Below are 25,166 nucleotides of genomic sequence, written 5' to 3' on the forward strand. Positions count from 1 at the left end.
CTGAATGATACACTGAATCGTCACTAGACACTATATCAGCTATTACGTTTCAGAAATGATCAAACATCAGAATTGTACCTCAAAATAAAACTGTAGGCTAATAGCATAAACACGCTTACCTTTTAATATGAAGTTAACATAGATAATCCCCGCAGAACTGATGAAAACGTCTTTATTATAGAACAATTCTAGAACTATTTAATAATAGGACCAACTTTGTACAGTCACAACCAGTTTGATTAATAGATCGTTGAGTCAAATCTCTCCAGCAACTGCCTGGGAGGTTTGAATGTTGCCGAGGTAAACCCATTTCTGACCAGGCCAGTGCGCACATCCATGATGCTGGAGAGTAAGGGTAGTCCCATGCGATTCCTAGTGTCATCTTTTAAAAGCGAGACGAGGGAAAATGCCCGCTCAACATGGGCATTGGAAACAGGCAGAACAAGAAGTCTTATGGCACCTTGTGCCAATTCCTGGAAATACTTGTGCCCCCCTGCATCTTTAAACGCTTCGACTTCGAGCCAAAACTTGTCAATGTCCTGATCATCAGAGAAGTTTGCGGTTGCCACATTCCTCCACTGCGTTTCTAATGTACCAATGGGGCACGAGAAAAGATCAGCTGGCAAGTCCTTTACTCCAGGCCTATTTGTAGTGGACATAACAGATTTCTGGCAGAAGAGCTCCAGTTTGCTCAGGATTTCCATTGAAGCAGGTAAACGCAATTGGTACTGCTTTACAAGTACTTTTAGAAAATCCATACAACGCGAAGAAATTCTCTCCTTCATGTCTGGGGCTAGCCTACTTTCCTCCAGTTTGTCCATAAATGTGGTACCCAGGTCCGCATCCAGAGGGGATAGGAATATGCCAGACTGTGTGAGGTCAAGTTCACAGAGCTGCTTGTGATTACGCAAGACGCTCGGTTTGAGAATGCGTCTCACAGTTGTCATGTACAGCCATTCCAAGTCTCTAAACACACCGAGAGAGTTTCCTGTTTCTAATTGAAAGCATTTATTTACAGCTTTGATTTCCATCAGAGTACACCCCAAATCAAATATTCTATATAACATACTTTATGTTTGATGTTCTCGTAAACCCATTAAAAACTAAGACTGAGTCACAACATTTTATTGCTTTATCAGTTCATACGTCATAAAGGTAATGCCATTAAAGTTACTCTCATCTCTGCTTAATGCAGATTTAACTTCCATCTGTTACTCCCACATACTGTCAAAATTCTAACTCTGCAACATTAAACACTGCTCCTGTCCTTCCAGTATTTTTATTTTTAAACATATTCGAAGAAATTAATAATACATATTTTTATACATTATGTGTATAGTCAATGAATTAGTAAATTAGTTAAGATGTGGTGGGTGGTGAAACTAAACTGATGTTAGCTGCTAATTTAAAATAAAACAAGAGATTATAAATAATTCACTTTTAGTAGTATAAGATGCTAATATGAAAATACAATACCTAGAACTCTTTTCTGCGAGCATATGAGGCTGTGCTGCAAAACATTCATTCAAAAGATGAGAGTGATGGAAGGCGACATTGTAGCAAATGATGACATCTTTTATTAAAAATTGTGACAATGATGATAAACGGTTTCATTGTGAAGAGCTTCTGCACTTAGTGGAGATCATTCCACACCATCAATAAAGTGTTGTTTTTGTTACACATGGGATTGTTAGTATTTATATTTATATTAGAATCAATACTTTGCACAATATATGCTAACAATTATTTACAGTTTTCTTTTAGAGTAGTTGCTGCATCACTGAATCTCTGTGCTTTGCAAATCAGTGCATGATAAAGACAGGACACATGTCAGACGTATGATGTGTAACTGTGTGCTCATGTTGATCAAAGTCTGAACCATTTGAAAAATAAAATAACAATCAAACATATTATTTAAGTCTGATCACATTCTTTGTTCTTGCTGCTTCATAACATTCCACCTTTATGTCCATCATAGGGGTTTGTTCTTTATCTCTCCAGGTTTTAAACACATCAATATTCATCACCATTGACACTCACATATGGAAAAAGTCATTATATTGTTTTATGTCAACGATCATTTAATTATCAATTTGTCTGTTGCTGATAAAACTATTATTTTATTATAAGTATTTAATTTTAAGATAATTCTTTATTAAATTAACTTTAAAGCAGAAAATGTAGGTGGCCATTGACCATGAAATAATGTTTAGTGACCAGACAGACTTTAGGAGCTCAGAGACTACATGATGATACAGAATATGAGATCAGAATATTATACAAATTTAAATAATTACAAATAAGACACTTTTAGCACTTCACAGCTGTCACCGTTGATGTCACAGTCTTCAAAGAGAAAAAGGCACAGATGATCTTTACTGAATGAAGTTCAGTAAAAAGATCGTTTTCGTTGAGGCTCAATACTGTAAAACATTGAGGAGAAACATCAGATATGATATTAATATTCACTCATCTCAGTCATTATCAACACCAATACAAGAAGTGCTACCACACCAACATTAACACAAGTGTGAATACAAAACATTTCAGTCACTTGTCCACTGTAAAAAATCAAATAAAAAAATCTATTTTTTAATATACTGAATAAAACTAGTCCTAAAATGTTCCTTATAAAGATTATTTTGTTGACTGGATTCTTAAAGGAACAGTTCACCCAAAAATGAAAAGACTTCTATGGGAGTCAATGTTGACACACTTGAGTTACAAACTCTTGTGTTTATTTGTGTTCAGCACAACAAAGAAATATATAAAGGTTTATAACTACTGGTCACCCAAAAATGAAAATTAATGAATAATTTACCCCTTGTGTCATTCTAAACCTGTATTACTTTCTTCTCACAAAAGAAGATATTTTGAAAAAGAAATTGTCCCCATTGTCTTGTCATTGGTTTTGTATCCATACAATAGAAGTATATGACTACCAACGGTTTTTGGTGTTTTGCAGAAGAAAGTTATGTTAGGGGGACTTGATTTTCTTAGTTGAGTAAACTCAGACATGTAGGCTACTCAGATTCATTTGAAGTTTGGATTCATTTAACATTGTGTGTGCACGTGTGTTGAAATACATGTGACTTCACTGAGAAAACTGAGTTATGAAAACTTCTTCTCCCAAAGTTGAGTAAACTTTAAAGTTTGTCCTACAGTTTGTTGGGTTTAATATTACAGATTTTTTTATCTATAATTTTTTACAGTGTGGTAGCTGTTGAACAAGCTAGATTTATGAGGTTGACTATAATGTGATAAAAGTCGCGTTGACTAAATAAAACAAAAATAAAACTATTTTAAAGCATGATGTCGGTGGTAAAGGGGCTGTTCAGTAAAAGAGCAGCAGGTGGATCTCTACAGCAGCTTTACTTTACTTCAGATCTGAAGCGTGTACAGACTAAACTTCACTTACATTTACAGCAAGTCGACTGAAAGTGTCATGTGCAATAATAGATGATAAAACAGAAAAATGTGTCGAGTTTGTTTGTGACGGCCTATGACTTTAGGAAAACGTCAAAATATTTATTAGCCCACATGACCCGCGACCAGTCTGTGCATGGGCAGTTTGTGCAACTCCTAAAGTGTGGTAATAGTTTTTATGAATAAAATGGTTTAAGAAATAATAAATAACTCACAGTAGTGTCTGTAGTTGAAACTGTGGATCCTTCAGTAGATCAGAGAGCAGCTTCACTCCTGAATCTTCTGGATTATTATATCTCAGATCCAGTTGTGTCAGATGTGAGGGGTTTGATCTCAGAGCTGAAGTCAGAGCAACACAACCTTCAGATCCAATACTGCAACCAGACAGACTGTAGAGAGATGATATATGCAAATAACATTTAGACAATAATCACGTGTAAAATTGTTGAATAAATTATTTATTATCCATCAAATTTATCAAATGATGTCCCTTTTTACAATATATAATAAATTAAATCACTGTTTAACATTATTAGTTTAAGGATTTTCTTACTATAATGTCTTCAGTTTACAGTTTGTATTCTTCAGTCCATCAGAGAGCAGCTTCACTCCTGAATCCTTCAGATTATTGTGACTCAGTTTCAGTTCTGTCAGACTTGAGGAGTTTGATCTGAGAACTGACGCCAGTGATGAACAACTTTTCTCTGTCAGATTACAGCCACTCAGACTGAGAGAGAAATAACAACATAAGTTAGTTACAATTTTGGTTAAAATTGTATAAACCATACAAATTGATCTCATTAATTTTGAATGAAACCTTGACAACGTCTATGAGTGACAGTGAACTTCAGCAATGAACACATGAGAATACAGTTTTTCTTAATTGCTAAGACACTAAACCCTGTTGTCTGAACCAAATGCTTAGTTGCCTGAACCCACTGATTAAATCAATCCCTCTTTTGGCAAAAACATAAACACTTTTCACCTGCTGAGACACAACTTGCCAACACATTTTCATTGTGATGCACCCGTGCTGCATAATGGTAAGCAGAGGTGACAAAAGTCAAACACAATTAAAGCACAGGTGTCACCATTTGAACAGAACAACTCAAAATAGATCACACTTGTGGCTAATGATGTGAGGGAACATATACAGTAAGCCAGTTCAGAGAGCACTGTTTTGTGAGGCCCTACAGTGGATAGAAATCTAAAAGGAAGAGTGTGTGTGAGAGGAGGTCGAGGAAGTCGAGGAGGTCGAGGAGGTCGAGGAGGTCGAGGAGGTCGAGGAGGTCGAGGAGGTCGAGGAGGTCGAGGAGGTCGAGGAGGTCGAGGAGGTCGAGGTGGTCAAGGTGGTCAGCGAAGACAAAGAACAGTAATATCTGATGAAATCAGAGCTACTGTGATTGACCATGTTCTTGTCTATGGTATGAGCATGAGGGAGGCTGGAAAAATGGTACAACCAAACATCAGTAGATTCACTGTGTCCACCATAATGCAAAGATTTAGAGAAGAGAACAGGTAATTACCTTTATTTTTACATTATATTACAGTATGTAAATGTTGACAGCAATTACTGCATGGCATACTATATACTGTGCCACAGTATACCGTAAGTAAATATATGTTTCAGTAAATCAATGTATCAATGTACTGTTGTATTGTAATGAAGGGTTGGTCTAACTGATAGGCCTTGTATTGCATGTATATTGGCCCAGTACGGAGACATGATGCTGTGGCTGAGTAATGCACTTATTTGTATATTTTTGTACTTTATTTTTACATGGGCTTACTGTACACAAGGTTCAAAGGCATAAGATTTCTGTTTGTTTTTACAAGTGCTACGTGTAAATGCACAAGATTTTTGTTTTGTTTTTTGTACGAGTGCTAAATGGACTGTTTTTTTTTGTTTTGCAACATGCATTTAGCCTACAGTGAACAATAAACATTTATTTCTCCAGCCTCGTGTCCTGAGCATTATGTTTTCTATTTTTCTACGTAGTGTTTAGTGACTGTTCCGTAGTGTTTTTAATTTTGATTGACTCGGGGCACGATTTGACAACATGGTTCAGTTTTGAGCACAGATTGAACTGTTTTGAGGTGAAAGTATGGTTTTGCTAAAAGAGTCTGAGGTTTTGTGAATGTAACTTGAAAATTGGGTTTTGTGTTCACAGTTTAGACAAAAGGAGAGCAGCTTTCAAGAAATGTGTCTTAGCAATCGAGAAAAACTGTAACAGTACTGACTGCTCAATAGATTTTTACTGGTTGCAGGTTCATATCAACAAAGAACAAGAATTACAGTATCACAGAGACAAGGGACAAGTTTGTGAGATGCAGGGTAATGTACGATAAACATAGGGGTACAAGGAGGAGGAAGAACGAAAAAAAGTGGCAAAGAGCAAATCAGAGTAGTAATTTCTGATCAATTTTGAGCTACTATCATAGAACATGTTTTCATTCATCAAAAGACAAAGGAAAAATAAGATTTTTTTAGATTAAAAATGTACTTCTCCCTGAGAACTATATGTTTTGAAAGATGTGTTTTCTATTTGTTGGTGTATTGTTTACTGACTGCTTGATAATGTATATCATTTTGATCACTGTGTTTATGATTTGAGAGCAGTGTTTGATTTTGAACTCAGGTAAAAAAGTTTTGAGGCGAAAGTTTCATTTTGCTAGAGGAGTCAGAGGTTTTGTAAATAGTGCTTGAAGATGAGGTTTTGTATTAAATGTTTTCAGGAAATGGAGAAAGGTTTCAGAAATTGTGTTTTAGCAATCGAGAAAAACTGTAATACAAGAAGAAGGAGTTTATCACTGAGAAAACATAATACAAATATTTTAACAACATACAATTTACACAAGAACAAGAGTGAAACAACAAAACATAAACAGCAAAAATACTTGACAGTCCCTTGTGATTATTAATAGTGAGTTTATAAACAAAATTATAATGGAATCAGTAACTCACAGTAGTTTGTGTAGTTGACAGTGTGGATCCTTCAGTAGATCAGAGAGCAGCTTCACTCCTGAATCTCCTGGATTATTATATCTCAGATCCAGTTGTGTCAGATGTGAGGGGTTTGATCTCAGAGCTGAAGTCAGAGCAACACAACCTTCAGATCCAATACTGCAGTTATACAGACTGAAGAGAGAAGAAAATAAATAAAATGATGTAAAAAACATTTAGACGATAAATAAGAAGTACAATTATTTAATATAATTATTAATTATACTTTATTTAACATATTTCAATTAATTCATATATTATTCAATTATTATTCATCAATATATCAAATTATGTCCCTTTTTGATGATCTCAGTATCATGATAATACTGTATGAATCTAAATCATCAGAGTCATTGACAGTCACTGTTGAGTCTCTTACACATAAAGATGATTCTGATCAACTGAAGACCTCTATTTACAAAATACATACATGTTTAAGTTTAACATAGGCAAGCTAGTGAAGCGACAGACGCTAGAGACTGCGGTCTTTAGACTCCACGTAAGAGCTCCCGACATCCCATGCCGGATCGACGCGGCCAGCTTGGAGCGGAGCAGTTCGTTCCGATTATATAAGTATATTGGTTGCTTACTGTAATGTCTTCAGTTTGCAGTTTGTATTCTTCAATCCATCAGAGAGCAGCTTCACCCCTGAATCCTTCAGTTTATTGTTATTCAGTTTCAGTTCTGTCAGACTTGAGGAGTTTGATCTGAGAACTGACGCCAGTGATGAACAACTTTTCTCTGTTAGATTACAGCGACTCAGACTGAAAGAGAAATAACAACACAACAGTGAGTTAAACCACAAAGCTATAAACACACCAAGAGACATTGTTTGCACAACATCTGAAGAAAAATCTGCACCTGATAGAGAATTACTGCAAGAACTGAACCCTGACAGACAATTATAAATAAATAAAAGGCCAGAACACAAGAGAGCAGCTCTCACTCTTTAGATGCAGTGAACAATTCCTTCATATTTTAAATGATGTCTCTGATCATGTACACAACATTAACTGATCACTGTTACAGTAATATGACTGTTAAATGTTCAGGTGAAAAGCAGTTAAATGACTCACTCAGCTGTTCTGGATGCTTTGATCACTGGCAGAAGCCTCAGAAGACATTCATCTGATCGATCATATTTCCTCAGATTAAACTCATCCAGCTTCTCTTCTGAGTTCAGTAACACAAACACCAGAGCCGACCACTGAGCAGGAGAGAGACGGACTCCAGTAAGACTAGACTCATCTCCTCTGTTCACATATGTTTGTACTTCCTGCACTAGAGAATGATCATTGAGTTCATTCAGACAGTGAAACAGATTGATGGATTTCTCTGGAGAGAGATTCTTTCTGATCTTCTTCTTAATGTACTCGACTATTTCCTGTTTACTGTCAGAGCTTCTTCCTGTCTGTGTCATCAGATCTCGTAAGATTGTCTGACTGGACTCCAGTGAAAGACCCAGAAGAAATCTGAGGTAAAGATCCAGGTGTCCGTTCTCACTCTGTAAGGCCTTGTCCACTTCACTCTTCAGTAAATCACTCATATTTGATCTCAATCTGCTGATGGTTCCTGATGTTTGCTGAAGAAATGACAGAAACACAAATAAAGCAGCGAGATACTCCTGAACGCTCAGATGCACAAAGCTGAACACCTTCCCAGGTTCAGTCCAAACTCCTCTCTGAAGATCTGAGTACAAACTCCTGAGTACACTGACGCTTCTCTGACATCAATGTCACACTCTCTCAGATCCTCCTCATAGAAGATCAGGTTCCCTTTCTCCAGCTGTTGAAAAGCCAGTTTTCCCAGTGACTCAAGACTCTTTCTAGCCTGCTGAAGATCTACCTCACATTTCCCATCATACTTCTGACTCTTCAGTTTGATCTGAAACATCAGGAAGTGTGTGAACATTTGAGTGAGAGTCTTGGGGATCTGTGCTTGACTCTCTGCTTCACTCAACATTCTCTGGAGAACAGTGGCTGAAATCCAGCAGAAGACTGGGATGTGACACATGATGTACAGACTTCTGGATGATTTCATGTGTGTGATGATTCTGTTGGCCAGACTCTCATCATTGATTCTCTTCCTGAAATACTCGCCTTCTGAGGGTCATTGAATCCTCGTACATCTGTGATCAGATCAACACACTCAGTAGGAATCTGATTGGCTGCTGCTGGTCGAGAGGTGATCCAGATCAGAGCAGAAGGAAGCAGATTCCCCTTGATGAGGTTTGTCAGCAGCACATCCACTGACGCTGATTCTCTGACATCAAACAAACTTGGATTCTTTGAGAAATCTAGAGGAAGACGACACTCATCCAGACCATCAAAGATAAACACAACTTTATAATCATCAAAGTCTGTTGATCTCAGTTCTTTTGTATCTGTGATGAACTGATGAAGAAGATCCATCACACTGATATTTTTCTGTTTGATCAGATTCAGTTCTCTGAAAGGAAGTGGAAATATCAAGTGAAGATCTTGATTTGCTTTTTCTTCAGTCCAGTCCAGAATGAACTTCTGCACAGATACTGTTTTTCCAATTCCAGCGACTCCTTTAGTCAGCACACTTCTGATGGGTTTGTTTTGTTCAGGTGAGACTTTAAAGATGTCATTACATTTGATTTGTGTTTCTTGTGTCTCTGATCTTCTGGATGCTGTCTCAATCTGTCTCACCTCATGTTCATTATTGATGTCTTCACTCCCTCCCTCTGTGATGTACAGCTCTGTGTAGATCTCATTCACAAGTGTTGAGCTTCCTTGAGCTGAGATTCCTTCATTCATTCTCTGGAATTTCTCTTTTAGTCTGGATTTGTGTTTCTTCATGTATACAGGGGCAAATACTGTTGTGTAAAGTAAAACAAAATAAGTTAAATGCATGAAATGTCAAATAAAAAATGAATCCACATAAACTCATGAATCTCTTACTGGTCTGTAGTTTGTTAGCGAGGTCTGTCTGCTTCATCTTCTTCAGGACGTTCAGTGTGATCTTCAGAAACATCTCTCTGACTCTGATCTGATCTTCATCATCCTCCTCTTCTCTCTCAGAGCATGATGGGTAATCTGGACTCAGTAGACTCTTGAAGATCTTCAGCTCTTTCTTCATCAGAGAGACGAGTTTGTGCTCAAGTTCCTGAAATCATTGTTCAAACACACAGGAGTTTGTTATCTCACAAGGGTAGAAAAAGGTTTAAATGCTGATTTTAGTGAACACAGTTTTTCTAAATTGCTTAAACCCCATTTGATGAAACCTATAACACATCTAAACATTATTACCACACATCAAAACTACAGAAACAAAATCATATTATCTGTAATTCATATATTGCCTTCAAATGATTCACAAAGCGTCAAACACACATCAGCATTGATAACACACTGAGATCTATTAAAACTCAATATGATTGTGATTTCTTACTGCAATGAATCAGTTTGAAACTAGACATCTAAACATGTTTTATAATCACCAGTAATGAAAACAGTAATCTGTGTAAAGCTGCAGTACGACCGCAAGTAAAAGAATCTCATGAAATGTCCCTTAAACATACAGCTTTGTTTTTGGGCTTATGAAAATATTTTTGTATAAAATTAATATTCAAATGATTTAAAAAGAGCATCTACATTTCTGAATAAACTGCGTGAATGAACATTATATTGAGTGTAAAAGAAATGAATGTACAATAAATTATTGTTAATCAAAGCAAAATACTAAAAAAACAAACATTTTGAAAAGAAAGTACTGTAAAAAAATCCCTAATAAATATTTATATACAAACGGTTGTTTCACAGTAGGCATGGCAAGAAAGTTTATTTATATAGCACATTTCATACACAAGTGCAATTCAAAGTGCTTTACATTAAATTATTGACTAAGAAATAAAATGTATCTTTGAAATGCAAATGATTTAAGATCACAAAAACTTTAGATTTTTAAGAAACAATGAAACAACTATAAAATTGATTAAAAATTTTAGTGTATATATGAAAAGAATAAGAGCAAAAGTAGTTGCTTTGCATTCATTTCTCATCTACATCACACACTCACACACTCACTCACACACACACGCAGACACACACAGACACTCACCTGGAAAACAGAATCCATGTGCTTCCCTTTGAAGGATCCATTTGTTGTGTTACTGTAATTGAAGAATAAATGAAATATCTGTTATCATACAGTGAACACATGTATTAATGTGTGTATCTGTCAGTAACATCAACAGCACAGACTCAGATCAGAGAATAAAGATGATGAAGTGATTTACCTGTCTAAACATCAGACTGTTCTCACCTCACATCTGTATCATCACAGTCTCCTGAACTGAAGGTAAGTGGAAGACCTATTGATTCATCACTCTTCATAGACACACAACTGGGTTTAGGAGATTCTCCACGAGTTAAACTAAAACAACATTAAACAGAGTTTACTTCATGTTCAGTGATATGCATTTTTAAATAAAACTCTTGTATGAACAATTTCAGCCAATAATAATACTTTATATCAATGATAAAACATATTTTCAAATAATTCATAAAATTAAAATGTTTAAATGTGTATACATTTTCATTTTTATAAATCCACAAATAATAAATAAAACCGTTTAAACTAAACTAAGTTATTAATTACAAACGTTTACATCTGTCAGAACAAATTTGACAAAAAAAGTAATTAACTTCTAAACTATAGACTAACATTTTTCAGCTATAATAAAAACTATTTTAGTTTATTCAAATCTTTCTGTTTTTCTCACCTTTTGATCTTTTTGGGGAGATTCATGATGAACACACAGTGTCAGAACATGTAAACACAATACTGATGTGTTATGTGTCATCTCAGAAATACACACTTCTCTCAGATCAGTCTGTCCACAACATTGAGCTCAACATTTGATCTTTTAACAGTGAAAATACATTTCAAAACGTCACTTTTAATGTTTTGAGTTTATAAACACTTCCTGATTCTAAACATAACACAATACTTCCAACACAGTTCTTCAACCAATAAACTTAATGTGATGTTCAGAGCAAGACAATATTGAATCTACTGAATAAACATTAGACTATTTATACTTACTGTGTTTTTATCTTGTTTGTTATTTATTTTCTTGAACGAGGGCTTTACTGTAAAATGGCTCCTGCTGTAATAGTTTGACTTTCACCTGCAGCTACCTGTGGAGGAGGAGGAGCCACCAAACATATGGATGTGACCTCTGTACCCTGATGGAGGGAACCAACTGGGGTAAAACATATTTTCATAACAGCTGATTATATAAGAAGTCTTCTTGTAGAAGAAACAAAACAGCTACAAAGTACAAGTTTACTTGTTTCACACAAGAACAAAGCAGCAGAATCTGTAATAAAATATTTACAACATAAAGGTTCATTTTAAGAACGCACCAGATGCAGATGAAATATACACATTTTAAGAGAATTGACAAATACTGTAAACAGAAATTTATGATAATATATTCTTAACTTTAACAAGCATCATTGACAATTTAAGAGCTTTATTTCCAGATATAAAATTATTTTATTTTAAAAACATAATTTTCCAATTAACAGAAGCAAAACATCCATATAAAATCTATTTTAAATTGACATTTCACTAAAATTGTACAGTATCAATATCTAACATTGTTATAAATGTCCTGATCATTTTCCATTAAAGAGTCAATAAAGAACATTAAGACTTTCTAGTGTAATGCTTCTGGAGCCAAATATCCCTGAATGTGAATTGTAATAAATAGCCAATTAACAGATATTTACATGAATTGTAATTTAATAAGACACAAACTGTTCTGTAATGAATCACTGAACAGATTATAAATTGTGTGTAACTTGACTTCTGGCTGTCTCTCACTCTTTAGCAGCAGGGAAAACAGTAGAGCAGATCCATGTGCAGTAAAGTTATTTAATAAATCCATAAAGTGAGTAAAATGAACAATTAAACAATGAACACTGCAAAGTAACACTAGCAGACACAAGGCGTAAAAAACAACGATGGACCAAGAAAAACGGACCAATATATATATATACACACAGGAGAAGAGAAACAAGAAATAAGAAACAGCTGAAACCAATGACAAAAACGGGACACAAGGCATTATGGGAAATGGAGTCCTAAAACACAAGCAGAAACACAGAGCACTATGGCGCCCTCAGGTGGTGAACTAAGGTGACAGCAATATGACGTGACACTGTCCTTTCAGGGCTCTCACTTAAATCCTTGATCCTTAGGCGTGACATGTTGATTTGGACTTTGTGTTTCAAGTCTTACGAAACCTTTACCAAACCCACAGTCTAACCATCTTAACTACCTATGATTGATAAACTTGCCAATAAAACACGGTTGCGTGATGACGTCAGACTCGAAGCACCAGCCCTTTCAGCAATGATTTGCTAGTTATAAGATTACGGACAATAAACTTCACTCCTTACACTCTGCTATGACTTTAAATGATTAGGAGAGATTCAAACAGTTATTCCAAATTTTTTTTAACAATACATTTTTTTCAATTAAAAACAGTAAAAGCAAAGCTTTCACAACTATGTCTAAAATCTGAATGATTTCATTACGTATAAAATATATGTTATGCTGCATGTCATAACATTGCTGCGTCCCAATTCGCCTTCTTCTACTAGTCACTAAAAGTAGGTACATGGCCTTGTAAGTTAACTGTTACTATGTGTGGAAAGCAGAACCCAAACGCAGGCAGTAGTTTAAATTAAAACAGACTTTAAATAATAACCCGCGATGGGGCAAACAATAAACTAAAACAAGACTCAAACAGAAAACTTCCCTCGAGGGGGCAAACAAACAATAAATAAAAATATAAAAAATAAGTCCAAACACACGACAGAGAAATGGTCGACAGGAACAAGGTAGTCCAACATGAAGACACGATGAGGCTTGAATAACACAATGAACCGACAAAAGACTGGAAATTTAAATAGGACTTATAAAGGGGAGAAATAATGAATGATAATAAGAGGGCACCTGTTAATAAGTACCTGTTAGTTTTCAAACATTGGTTTACATTTGATTGCATTTCAGTATATTTAGGGGTGGGGGCGAGATTTATAATGAAATGTCTATATTATTATACCATTGTCTGTCTGAATACTAAATTATGATTGGCTGGAAACATGTAGTTTTAGTCAGTTTGATCATGGATCATAATTAATGCGCTCCCTCTGTGATCATATCACACAGATCAGTGACGTGCGGTCAGGAGAGGCAGAGCATCACTTGTCATCATGAAAAAAAACCGAATAATAACATAATATAAAATTGAATAAATGAAACTTGTTCTGTGCTATAAATATGTTTCCTGTATGATTTCAATAATTGGATAATTTTTATAGTCAAAATCGCTGAATTTGCACATTTCCTGCTCAGCTAAACGAGAGAAATGCGATGTGTGGAAGTGACGAGGCGAGCCTCACCTCGGACTGACTATCAAGATTCAAGATTCAAAGAAGCTTTATAAATAAATAACAGACTTTCATGGATAATGTAAAAAGTGTTGCGTTGTGCTGTAAATCTTGTAACCAAACAAGTTTGTATGTACATTCCATGGAAACAGTCTCTTGAATCTTTAAACAACTTTCCTTTCAAAGAAATACTACTTTAAATCAAGATGCTTTATTTAGTAAAATACAACTGCATGCACATTTTGTGCCAAATATTGGTGCCGATGTATGAAATAAAACATACAAACTCAATAGCTAAAATACTAGATGTGTAATAAAATAAGAGACATTAATGAAGAAGGTTTTAGATGCAAACACTTTTATTAAATCAAAGCAAACACACGCCAACCCTAAAAACGGCTCTAACAATGAGAAAACTTAGAACAGCTGATCTTACCAGCATTAAAGCGAGACATTTTGGATAAATTAATGAGGAAAATAAGACAATTGAACAAGAACTCAAAACAATGAACGGGTCAAAACTTAAAAAATAGATTTTTGTAAAACTATTTATAACAAAGGCTATCTGAACAATTAAACTAAAAATCACAAAGAAGTGCTTATAATACTAATAACTAAGTTGTAAAGTAATAAAATAAAGCTGAAAAAACTAATGAGAACATTGTGATAAAGTTCAAAGGGGTTTTACCGCTGATATGAGAGAAGCAGCACGCGCGCAAACTGTCCAGGTGGGACACGAATATTTTCGACTGATTTTTATTAGTTGACGAAAATGTCATAATATTTGTATTACAGTTTTCATTATGCTTTCATTTTTATGTAGTTATCGTCTCGTTTTCGTCAGTGAAGACATGCCGTTAACAAATACGGTTCGTCTTAGTTTTACGTTAACGAAATTAACACTGATTTCAAGTCAATTTGAGTTAATAAAAGTTTTTAAAGAAAAATAGCCTTAGAAGATTGTCATCTTGTATTTTTATCTTACATTTGCATTTAGGGACAGTTACCCTTGTGCCTCTCTTAAAACGTTAACTGAATCCTATTCATGTTCAAGTAAAATAAATTGAATGCAGAAAACTATCTAGTTTTGTATACTAAATGCAATTGAACCTTATCAGTATCGGAATCGGAAATGGCCAAAAGCGGTTTGTTAAAATCGGTATCGGTGCATCCTAAACCCATCCTTGCCTTAAAGTGGCAGTCTGTAGGATTGGCCTCTTTGTCGCCACCTCAGTTTGTAATTCCCACAGCAGCTGATGTGCGGAGGTATTTCTTCACGTGAGTTGTGATTGGGCACTGCTCAACTGCGCGGATGAGTCTGATGTTTAGATTTGTGGCCTGTGACAGTGAAGCGGTGAGAATCTTCACTGTAACGTTACATTAGTAGCGCATTATAAACACAGATAACATGACAGATACAACACGAATAAAGGGCATAGACACATAACGCAAATGGTCGCTGTGTTGAAGTGTTTTTATATTTCGGATTTTGTCATTTCTCATGGTAGATCCCTAAACGAACCAGACAGAAGATCCCCGAACGGGTCTCAAATACTGACAGTCACGGTCATAAATCATTATACAGAATCATATCCGGGATATATCACTTGTCCGTGCTAATTCGCGCCACATAAAATACAGATGTGGGGTGGTTAAGTAATTTCTAAATCACACAGAGGTCCCCAGATAATACTAATCCCGTTCGAATAACGTTAGGGCTTAAATTACATTTATCATAATGAACATAAAGAGAGAAAGAACAACCGATGAAACTGTACCCATCTGTATTAACAACGGTTTTCTATTATCTATTAAAATGTTTTACCTGTTCAGAAGAAATGAAGCGATGTCTGCATCCGTTTACAATCCTTTCAGGTCACGTAGTTCCCGCCACCTTTGAAATAGTGTTGTTTTAGGAGGCCTGTTTTAATTTTAGTCTTCGTGTCAACCTGACGAAATGTAACCTATCCAATAATGAGAGGGCAAACTACTAATGAGCCACAGGCCGTGGTATAATTTTTCTTTTGTTTTATTATAATAATTTCCCAGAAGATTAAAAGTAAAATTAAAGATACATGTTATCATTAACATCCAACCCAATGAAAGAGGGACCGTACAACAAACCACAGGTCTCCCCCCGGGCATGACCGTTAGTGTGGAGAGCATACAACCACTAACTGCAATTCACCTTAAACTAGCACAGCAATCACAGCATTCAACACGGGATACAAAAATCAAAAGAACATCCCCATCACCACAGCCGTGCCAGTCACAATCCCGGAGGAGATACTGCAAATGCCTACGAAGTCAGGTGATATGAAAACTAAAAGAAAAGAAACAAACATCAATCGAAACAATCACAAGGACATAAATAATAATAATACAAAATAATAACAATAACCATCCATAAAATAAAAACTGGGTAATGCACCACCAAACATAAATGTCTATAGTAGCAATAGTCGTGCTGGACCTGTAAAGCAAATACTTTAAACGAATACCTTAAATCAACACTTGCATTAATTTAGGCCCTATAATTAAATTAAATACATTTAACACTCCGGATCTATGAAAAAGTATTTAAAACCAACCGGTTGTTTCTTCTTTAAAAGGGATCTACAAAACAAACCTTTATAAAAACATTAAAATGTTTAAATAAGTTTAAGACTTGGCAATGCTATTTAACTCTAACAAACATTAGCTCTCATTATCCAAAATCTCTGAGGACTGCGTCACCAGGCCGATCTTCAAAACACACAGGTTTATAAAAAGACAAATAATTAAGTCCGTACATGGAGACAACTTATAGCCACAATTTATAACGTAAAACACAACTACCTGATACGAGCACATGTTTTGTGCTCAATCAATGACTGACTGAAATAGAAGCTTGTTACGCTATTAACCGAACCAATCTAGCCCATGAAGACACAGTCCACCACAACTCACGCGCCTGTTTGCAGAGTCAATGAATGAATGAAACGAAACCCCACTACGTCACCATTAGCCTTTTTATAGTACGTACCGACGTAAACATCCTCTACTGCACAGCCTTATGGGAAGTGTAGTCTCGCACTCGTATCACCCCGTTACAGAAAGCAACACTACTTTGAAACGACTTGCCAATATTAATTCTTGTTTTCGCACGGGACCAATCACATTCCCTGTTTCTATGTAAACTGTCATAATCTCGTTCTTTCTTGTGTTTCACAAATGATGAATCCCCAGATGTCAACACTACACTGCTTGGCATTTATAAGTAAAAGTACTAAACGCCGCCATAAGCTTTATGAAATCCTACCCAGCAGTTGTGAGTACACGTTATAAACCGCCTGTCACTCGCATCCACACGCAGGCTAGCAGCAGGATCCCCTTCGTTTTTTTTAAGTTTTAAACAGTTTTAAACACCGTTCTCTCGCGTACTTGCTCAATAATTGGTTTTAGCTCATTTTTACCCAAAAGAACTTGCGGACTGCCGCTTTAAACACATTTTTACTCCAGGTAAGCAAAATCGCGGGCACACCCTGTTGGTGGCACCCTAGGTGACTGGCTAGTTTGCATAAACCTAGAAACGGTGCCGATTGTGGGTATAAAAATCTCCCCGTTAGATTATGCAACCTCCGCTTTAGAAATGTGAACTGTTGATGGTTATGGCAAAGAACTCATCCAATGTTAACAATTTAAAGCTCTTGGCCGTCTACACACGAGACGATATATCAAATGTGTCTGCTGGCTGGAGTTCAATGTCATCATCCCAGTAGATGTAGCTGTCGATCTTCTTATGCTTAGAAAGTTGTTCAAAAGCCGCTTGTTAGTTTTCAAACACAAGCATACGTTTGATTGCATTTCATATTAAAATGGTTTGTCTGAATACTCAATTCTGATTGGTTGGAAGCCAAATATGTAAAACCCGTTTGATGCTCAGGTAGTTTTAGTCAGTTTGATCATCGTTCATAATGAACGCTTTCCCTCTGTTATCATATCACACAGATGCACAGTTCTGACATTGTGCTCACAGTAACAGCACAGAAACTTCGTATCAGCGTTGCCTCACAAATCTGGTCTAGGACTAAAAGCAGCAGATCTGGACTTCTTCAGCAAGAGCAGCCCTCTGTCAGTTCCGTCCGCTCGCTTTCTGTCCCACATTTAAAAGCCGCCCACAGGGAAAACATCAATAACAGCTGTAACTTGTTTTGAACTTGGAGCTCATGATCTTAATGCACCTGAGGCGAAGCATTTCAATCCTTTGTGAACGGATAGCTGTGGATTATCACTTATTTATGACCTGTCTTGTTTGGCTGACAAAATGTTTACTGTACACATGCTTTACCAGCACTGTGCTATTCAATACAGTTCTCAGCAAATCAGACATTCGGTTTCTTCAAGTAACATTTAATCACATGATTTCTTTAAGCACTCAGATGACAGTGTGTAAAGTTCATACTCCAGTAGTCTTGCAGAAAAAAATCATTGCTGTGTGTTCTTCAACTGAGAGCAAGATACAAACAGAGAAGTTAACATGTGTGTCGTTCTCTTTAAACACAACATTTACTCTCACTGAAATACAGCAGCAGTTGCCAACAAGAACCGTTCATTACTTTGTGAGTGTCAACCACTTGTCCATGTGCTTTCTTCTTTCTTGCTTTATTAACCCTCAGAGGTCAACAAACATGTGGAACACTGGATTGTTTTCTCACAAGAGAAGAATCAACTCGTCATTTGTGATCAAACATGTATGTGTAAGACATCATTTGAAAGTTTAAAGGGTCTATTTTAATTTGTGTACACTAACGATGACAACAAAACATTATGCATTTGTAAAATAAAGAAAATATACAGGGTGTGCTCTCAGCCGTCACTTTAAATATATTTCTGAAATCACAATAACAATATACAGAATATGAATTCAGGGAATACAGAAAAAACCCAGTTCTGTATGTGGAATAGACTGTATGAGACCAGTTCTATTCCACTTAGGCTTTTTGTCTATTTGTCTCGTGTCTAAAACTATTATTTTATTATAAGTATTTAATTTTAAGATCATTCTTTATTAAATTAACTTTAAAGCAGAAAATGTAGGTGGCCATTGACCATGAAATAATGTTTTGTGACCAGACAGACTTTAGGATCTCAGAGAATTCATGATGATACAGAATATGAGATCAGAATGTTATTCAAATAGAAATAACAAGTGCTTCACAGATGTCACCGTTGATGTCACAGTCTTCAAAGAGAATAAGGCACAGATGATCTTTACTGAATGAAGTGAATCCTTTCACTCTGCACATGATTGTAACAGTTGAGGCTCAATACTGTAAAACATTGAGGAGAAACATCAGATATGATATTAATATTCACTCATCTCAGTCATTATCAACATCAATACAAGAAGTGCTACCACACCAACATTAACACACACAAGTTCACACAAGTGTGAATACAAAAGATTTCAGTCACTTGTCCGCTGTAAAAAAATCATATAAAAAAAATCTATTTTTTAATAAACTGAATAAAACTAGTCCTAAAATGTTCCTAATAAAGATTATTTTGTTGACTGGATTCTTAAAGGAACAGTTCACCCAAGATTGAAAAAGACTTCTATGGGAGTCAATGATGACCCACAACGGCTGAGTTACAAACTCTCGTGTTTATTTGTGTTCATCAAAACAAAGAAATGTATACAGGTTTATAACAACACCCAAAAATGAAAATGATTTAATCAAACCTGTATGACTTTCTTCTCACAAAAGAAGATATTTTGAAAAACATTTGTCCCCATTGTATTGTCATAGGTTTTGTATCCATACAATAGAAGTATATGACTACCAACGGTTTTCAGTGTTTTGCAGAAGAAAGCAATGCTAGGTGGAGTTGATTTTCTTAGTTGAGTAAACTCAATTAGGCTACTCAAATTCATTTGAAAGTTGGATTTATTTAACATTCTTTGTGCGTGTGTGTGCTTGTGATTGTGTGTTGAAATACATGTGACTTCACCAGTGCCGGCCCAAGCCTCTTGGGGGCCCTAAGCAGAATTTGATTTGGGGCCCCCCTCCCAGCACGCGGAGTCACCTGTGCTTGAAGATTATTGTCACAAATGTCACGCTATAATGTTAAATTATAAATGAATACAGTGAGGTTATGTATTAATACAAAATAAATAAATAAAATACTCAATACGATACTTAAATAAAATACTTTACTCTTAAACTTCTTAATACAAACTGTCACAAAACAAGAAATAAATAATTTGCAAATGTAAATTAAACGTGCAATCTTTTAAACAAAACCAAAATAGACGAACATTCATATAATCAAAAATAGAATGTTACAAAAAAATAGATACTTAAATAATGAAAGCAAACAGAACAACAGCAAGGGTTCAACAATGACAATTGTACAACAATGACCTCAAAATCATCACTGATGACATCATTGTATGGTATTGCTTGGCCAACTTTGTTATTAATACTAATAACGGCAATTCCACTTAGTCTTTCCTGGGTCATTGATGATCTCAAGTATGTTTTAATCAATTTGAGCTTGGAAAAGCTCCTCTCTGCTGAGGCAACGGTCACAGGCAGAGTGCATGCTATCCTGAGAGCTACCCAAAGATTTGGGTAAAGCTCACACATCTCATTTTGCAGACATCTCAACCTGCAAAAAAGCATTTCAGGGAGGTATCCCGAAAGCACAACGCCCTGCCGATCCCCCCCAACAAAAAATGGAGGCCAATGATATGATATTTCACCACAGAACATGACTTTACTTTTATAACGAAATACAGTTGAAATGAACAACAAGATTGAATAAATTAACTATTTACACACACTGCAAATGTTGGCCTAGGTCTATTTCCTACATCCTATGCCTTTTACTTTTCTTGCAAGCTTTTATTGTACTTTGTTGCCGCTTGCTTCGCAGATTATAGCAACTTTCCAGAAACCTCAACCTCATAGCACTCTGTATTTTTAGATGATGCACAAGCAAATTTCGTTGTATGGTACTACTGCACAATGACAAATAAAATTCTCTCTTTCTCTCTATCTATTATGTAAACTGCTTTTATTTATATTCCATTGCAATTTTAAATATGTCTAAAGTGTTTTCATGTAGCTAGTTGTTAGCCGACCTGAATAATATGCACATGAAATCAAATGAAACTTGATGAACTCACCTCAACATGTCTTCTACAATCATTTAACCCACCATGAGCAATGCTGAAGTCGCTATTGCAAACTGTACAGCGTGCAAGACTGTCATTATTTTTCACTTTTATAAGACAGGGGTATACTTTCGTGTAGTCTTGGGTAAAATGTATCTTATATTTTCGTTTTTTGGGGCCCTCTCCCACTGCCATGGCGCTCTTGTTTCTAGATATACTGAACTGAATATTCAGTTCGGGACTCGGGATAAGAGATAAAAGCCCGCCCACACTGACAATTGATTGGTTGACTTACCGAAACAGGCCAATCAGGACGCTCTCTGTATTACATGCGCTTAATGAGGCACACACGCAGACTAGCACACGCACACACACGCAAGGTCCCATGCTCCTCTCCCTTTCTGCCGTGAGCGCGCTACATGTGTTGAAGCACAGTCTCTGAAGTTCAGGAAGACTCTCAATCTCTACAGCCAGTGCGCTACCATCAATATCAGTCTCCTCTCCACAAGAGAGTTTTTCCCCAAGAAGCTCACATTGTTCCCTCCGGACCTTTCGATCTAGCTCCCTAAAATTGAGCAGCACTCCAAAGTTTTCTTGCACCTCACTTAGAGACTTAAATATATCCTCCAACGCAGGGATTTAACGTTAGCTCTGGTGAGGGCTTATATAAGATCACGAGTCATGACTAGCCGCTACCTCAAGTGACGTGAGCACAATTTGTCACTAATCGTGCAAACATACCTTTATCTTCCTCTTTTTTCTCCTCCTCTGTCCTTTTCTTTTTTCTCTTTTCGGCACCAGAGGATTCATCCTTTTTTGTGACATACCTTGTCATTTATTAATTACAGTCACACCCACTTGCGCGCCGGCGCGAATTGTCAATGCACGCGAAATGTGTCTAAGCGCAATTGCGCATGACTCAACCAGTCACAGCAGCAGTTGTCGGCAAATCAGAATTTTCTTATCTTGAATTATTCATTTCATTTATTCATTCATATTCATTATTTTTTTTTCATTCTTTTATATAACTTGTTTTAAGTTATTTAATTGTAAAAAAAACGATTGGGGGGCCCCCTGGCCACAAGCATCCGCTTAGTTCGCTTATGCCTCGGGCCGGCCGTGGACTTCACTGAGAAAACTGAGTAATGCAAACCACTGGTCCCAAAGTTGAGTAAACTCAAAAGTTTCTCCAAAAGTTTCTTGTGTTTAACATTATAGATTGTTCAATCTGTATTTTATTGCAGTGTGGTAGCTGTTGAATGACCTTGGATTTTTTGAGGTTGACTATAATGTGATAAAAGTCACGTCGACTAGTCGATGATTAATAAATAAAATAAGAGCTTGGAAATGTTTTGCAACAAGATTTGATGGGTGTGGGCAGTAAGACACTTGTGTGTGTGGGAGAATGGCGGGACTCCCATACAATAGCCTCTAAATATATATAATCTAAAACCAAATAAACTGTTGTTCATCTATTGCACAAGAGCAACAACAACTAGAATAAAACTATTTTAAAGCATGAGGTCGGTGTTAACAGGGCTGGGCAGTAAAAGAGCAGCAGGTGGATCTCTACAGCAGCTTTACTTTACTTCAGATCTGAAGCGTGTACAGAACAAACATCACTTGTATTTACAGCAAGTCGACTGAAAGTGTCATGTGCACTAATAGATGAAACAACAGAAAAATGTGTCGAGTGTGTTTGTGACGGCCTATGACTTTAGAAAAACGTCAATAAATTTATTAGCCCACATGACCCGCGACTAGTTGACATCAAGCTTTAAATGTCGTGCAAGAGCATTTATGTCAACTAGTTTATGCAACTCCTAAAGTGTGGTAATAGTTTTTATAAATAAAATGGTTTAAGAAATAATAAATAACTCACAGTAGTGTCTGTAGTTGACAGTGTGGATCCTTCAGTAGATCAGAGAGCAGCTTCACTCCTGAATCTTCTGGATTATTATATCTCAGATCCAGTTGTGTCAGATGTGAGGGGTTTGATCTCAGAGCTGAAGTCAGAGCAACACAACCTTCAGATCCAATACTGCAGTTAAACAGACTGGAGAGAGAAGAAAAATAAATGAAATAATGTCAATAACATTTAGACAATAATGAGGAGAACAATTGTTTAATATAATATTCACATTTATAATTCATCAAATGTATCAAATGATGTCCCTTTTTTCAAAATGAAATAAATTAAATGATTGTAGATCACTGTAATTGTACAATAATATCATGAATAGTTTAATATATTTAAGTTAGTTATTAAAATGATGTCAGTATGGTGATAATACTGTATGAATCTAAATCTAAGAGAGTCATTGACTGACAGTCACTGTTGAGTCTCTATGATTAACAACATTATATGATAATGATTCACACCTTTCTACCATTTACATAAACCAATAAAGTTAAACATTTATGTTTGTATAAAGGATTTTCTTACTTTAATGTCTTCAGTTTACAGTTTGTATTCTTCAGTCCATCAGAGAGCAGCTTCACTCCTGAATCCTTCAGATTATTGCCACTCAGGTTCAGTTCTGTCAGACTTGAGGAGTTTGATCTGAGAACTGACGTCAGTGATGAACAACTTTTCTCTGTCAGATTACAGCCACTCAGACTGAGAGAGAAATAACAACACAACAGTGAGTTACAATGTTAGTAATACACTTATGACTTTTTTCTGACTACATGATTTATCTTTCTGATTTAAATAATGCTGAAATTGTCACAAAGAGATGAAAAACAGGCAAATCATTAACTAATCGATCTTGTTCACATTCTAATCTTGTTTCTATTTTTCAGGATATCGTATGAAGCAGTAAGGTTCACATGATACTTAAAATCTCACAGTATCACAGATGTAACACATATAAGAATGTTCCAAGAGAAAGAGACAAACATTAAAAAACAAATTGATCTAATTTTCAATGAAAGCTTGACAAGTTCTATGAGGGCAGTGACCTTAAGCAAAACATGATGTGTGTGTGTCCAGAAACACAACACAAGTATGTCATGTTTAACTTCATGTAAATGGAGAGCAACTTTCTACATAATAAAGTTACATTTATTGATAGGGGAAATGTTTTTATCCAGAGGGATTTACATCAGATTAATATGAGATAATCCAAGAGAAAACATAACATAAATAGTGTAACTATATCAACTTTTCAGAAGAAAAAGAGTAAAACAGCAAAAATACTTGACAGTCAATTGTAATTATTAATAGTGAGTTTATAACAAAATCATAATTGAATAAATAACTCACAGTAGTGTCTGTAGTTGACAGTGTGGATCCTTCAGTAGATCAGAGAGCAGCTTCACTCCTGAATCTTCTGGATTATTATAACTCAGATCCAGTTGTGTCAGATGTGAGGGGTTTGATCTCAGAGCTGAAGTCAGAGCAACACAACCTTCAGATCCAATACTGCAGCTAGACAGACTGAGGAGAGAAGAAAATTAAATTAGATAATGCCAATAACATTTAGACAATAATCAGGTGTCAAATTATTAAATGTTGATAAATATACTTTATTTTATATATTTGAATTATTTAATATATAATTAAATTATTATACATCAATTGTATCAAATTATGTTTCTTTTTAGAAGATACAAGTAACAGATTAAATGATTGTAAATCACTGTTATTTTACAATAATAGCATGAATAGTTTAATATGTTCAAGTTAGTTATTAAAATGATCTCAGTATGGTGATAATCCTGTATGAATCTAAATCATGAGAGAGTCATTGACTGACAGTCACTGTTGAGTGTCTTACATATAAAGATGATTCTGATCAACTGAAGACCTCCATTTACACAATACAAACACACACGTTTAACTTTATTGGTTTAAGGATTTTCTTACTTTAGTGTCTTCAGTTTACAGTTTGTATTCTTCAGTCCATCAGAGAGCAGCTTCACTCCTGAATCCTTCAGTTTATTGACACTCAGGTTCAGTTCTGTCAGATTTGAGGAGTTTGATCTGAGAACTGACGCCAGTGATGAACAACTTGTCTCTGTCAGATTACAGTGACTGAGACTGAGAGAGAAATAACAACACAACAGTGAGTTAACATTTTAGTCACACAATTATAATCAAAACAAGTTGATCTCATTCACTTTCGATAAAAGCTTG

The 25,166-nt window shown here is 35.7% G+C and overlaps 1 protein-coding gene and 1 pseudogene across 9 annotated transcripts in view; both read right to left on the reverse strand.

Annotated features, from left to right (window-relative positions):
• Positions 1-1,632: 1,632 nt before the first annotated feature.
• LOC130417506 (NACHT, LRR and PYD domains-containing protein 3-like) lies at positions 1,633-11,381 on the reverse strand (annotated as a pseudogene).
• Positions 11,382-18,239: 6,858 nt separating this feature from the next.
• LOC130417505 (NACHT, LRR and PYD domains-containing protein 3-like) overlaps positions 18,240-25,166 on the reverse strand; it is a 30,109-nt gene continuing 23,182 nt past the window's right edge. For all 9 annotated transcript variants that reach the window (XM_056743099.1, XM_056743096.1, XM_056743095.1 and 6 more), the window contains 5 exons: positions 24,897-25,070; positions 24,294-24,467; positions 23,472-23,645; positions 22,908-23,081; positions 18,240-19,175 (listed from right to left, as the gene is read on the reverse strand). In XM_056743099.1, coding sequence (XP_056599077.1) covers positions 19,139-19,175; positions 22,908-23,081; positions 23,472-23,645; positions 24,294-24,467; positions 24,897-25,070 — 733 coding nt within the window. In that variant the 3' untranslated portion in view covers positions 18,240-19,138. The remainder of the gene's footprint in view (positions 19,176-22,907; positions 23,082-23,471; positions 23,646-24,293; positions 24,468-24,896; positions 25,071-25,166) is intronic.

The sequence above is a fragment of the Triplophysa dalaica genome, chromosome 3 (genome assembly GCF_015846415.1).
Source record: "Triplophysa dalaica isolate WHDGS20190420 chromosome 3, ASM1584641v1, whole genome shotgun sequence".
NCBI classification, from domain to species: domain Eukaryota; kingdom Metazoa; phylum Chordata; class Actinopteri; order Cypriniformes; family Nemacheilidae; genus Triplophysa; species Triplophysa dalaica.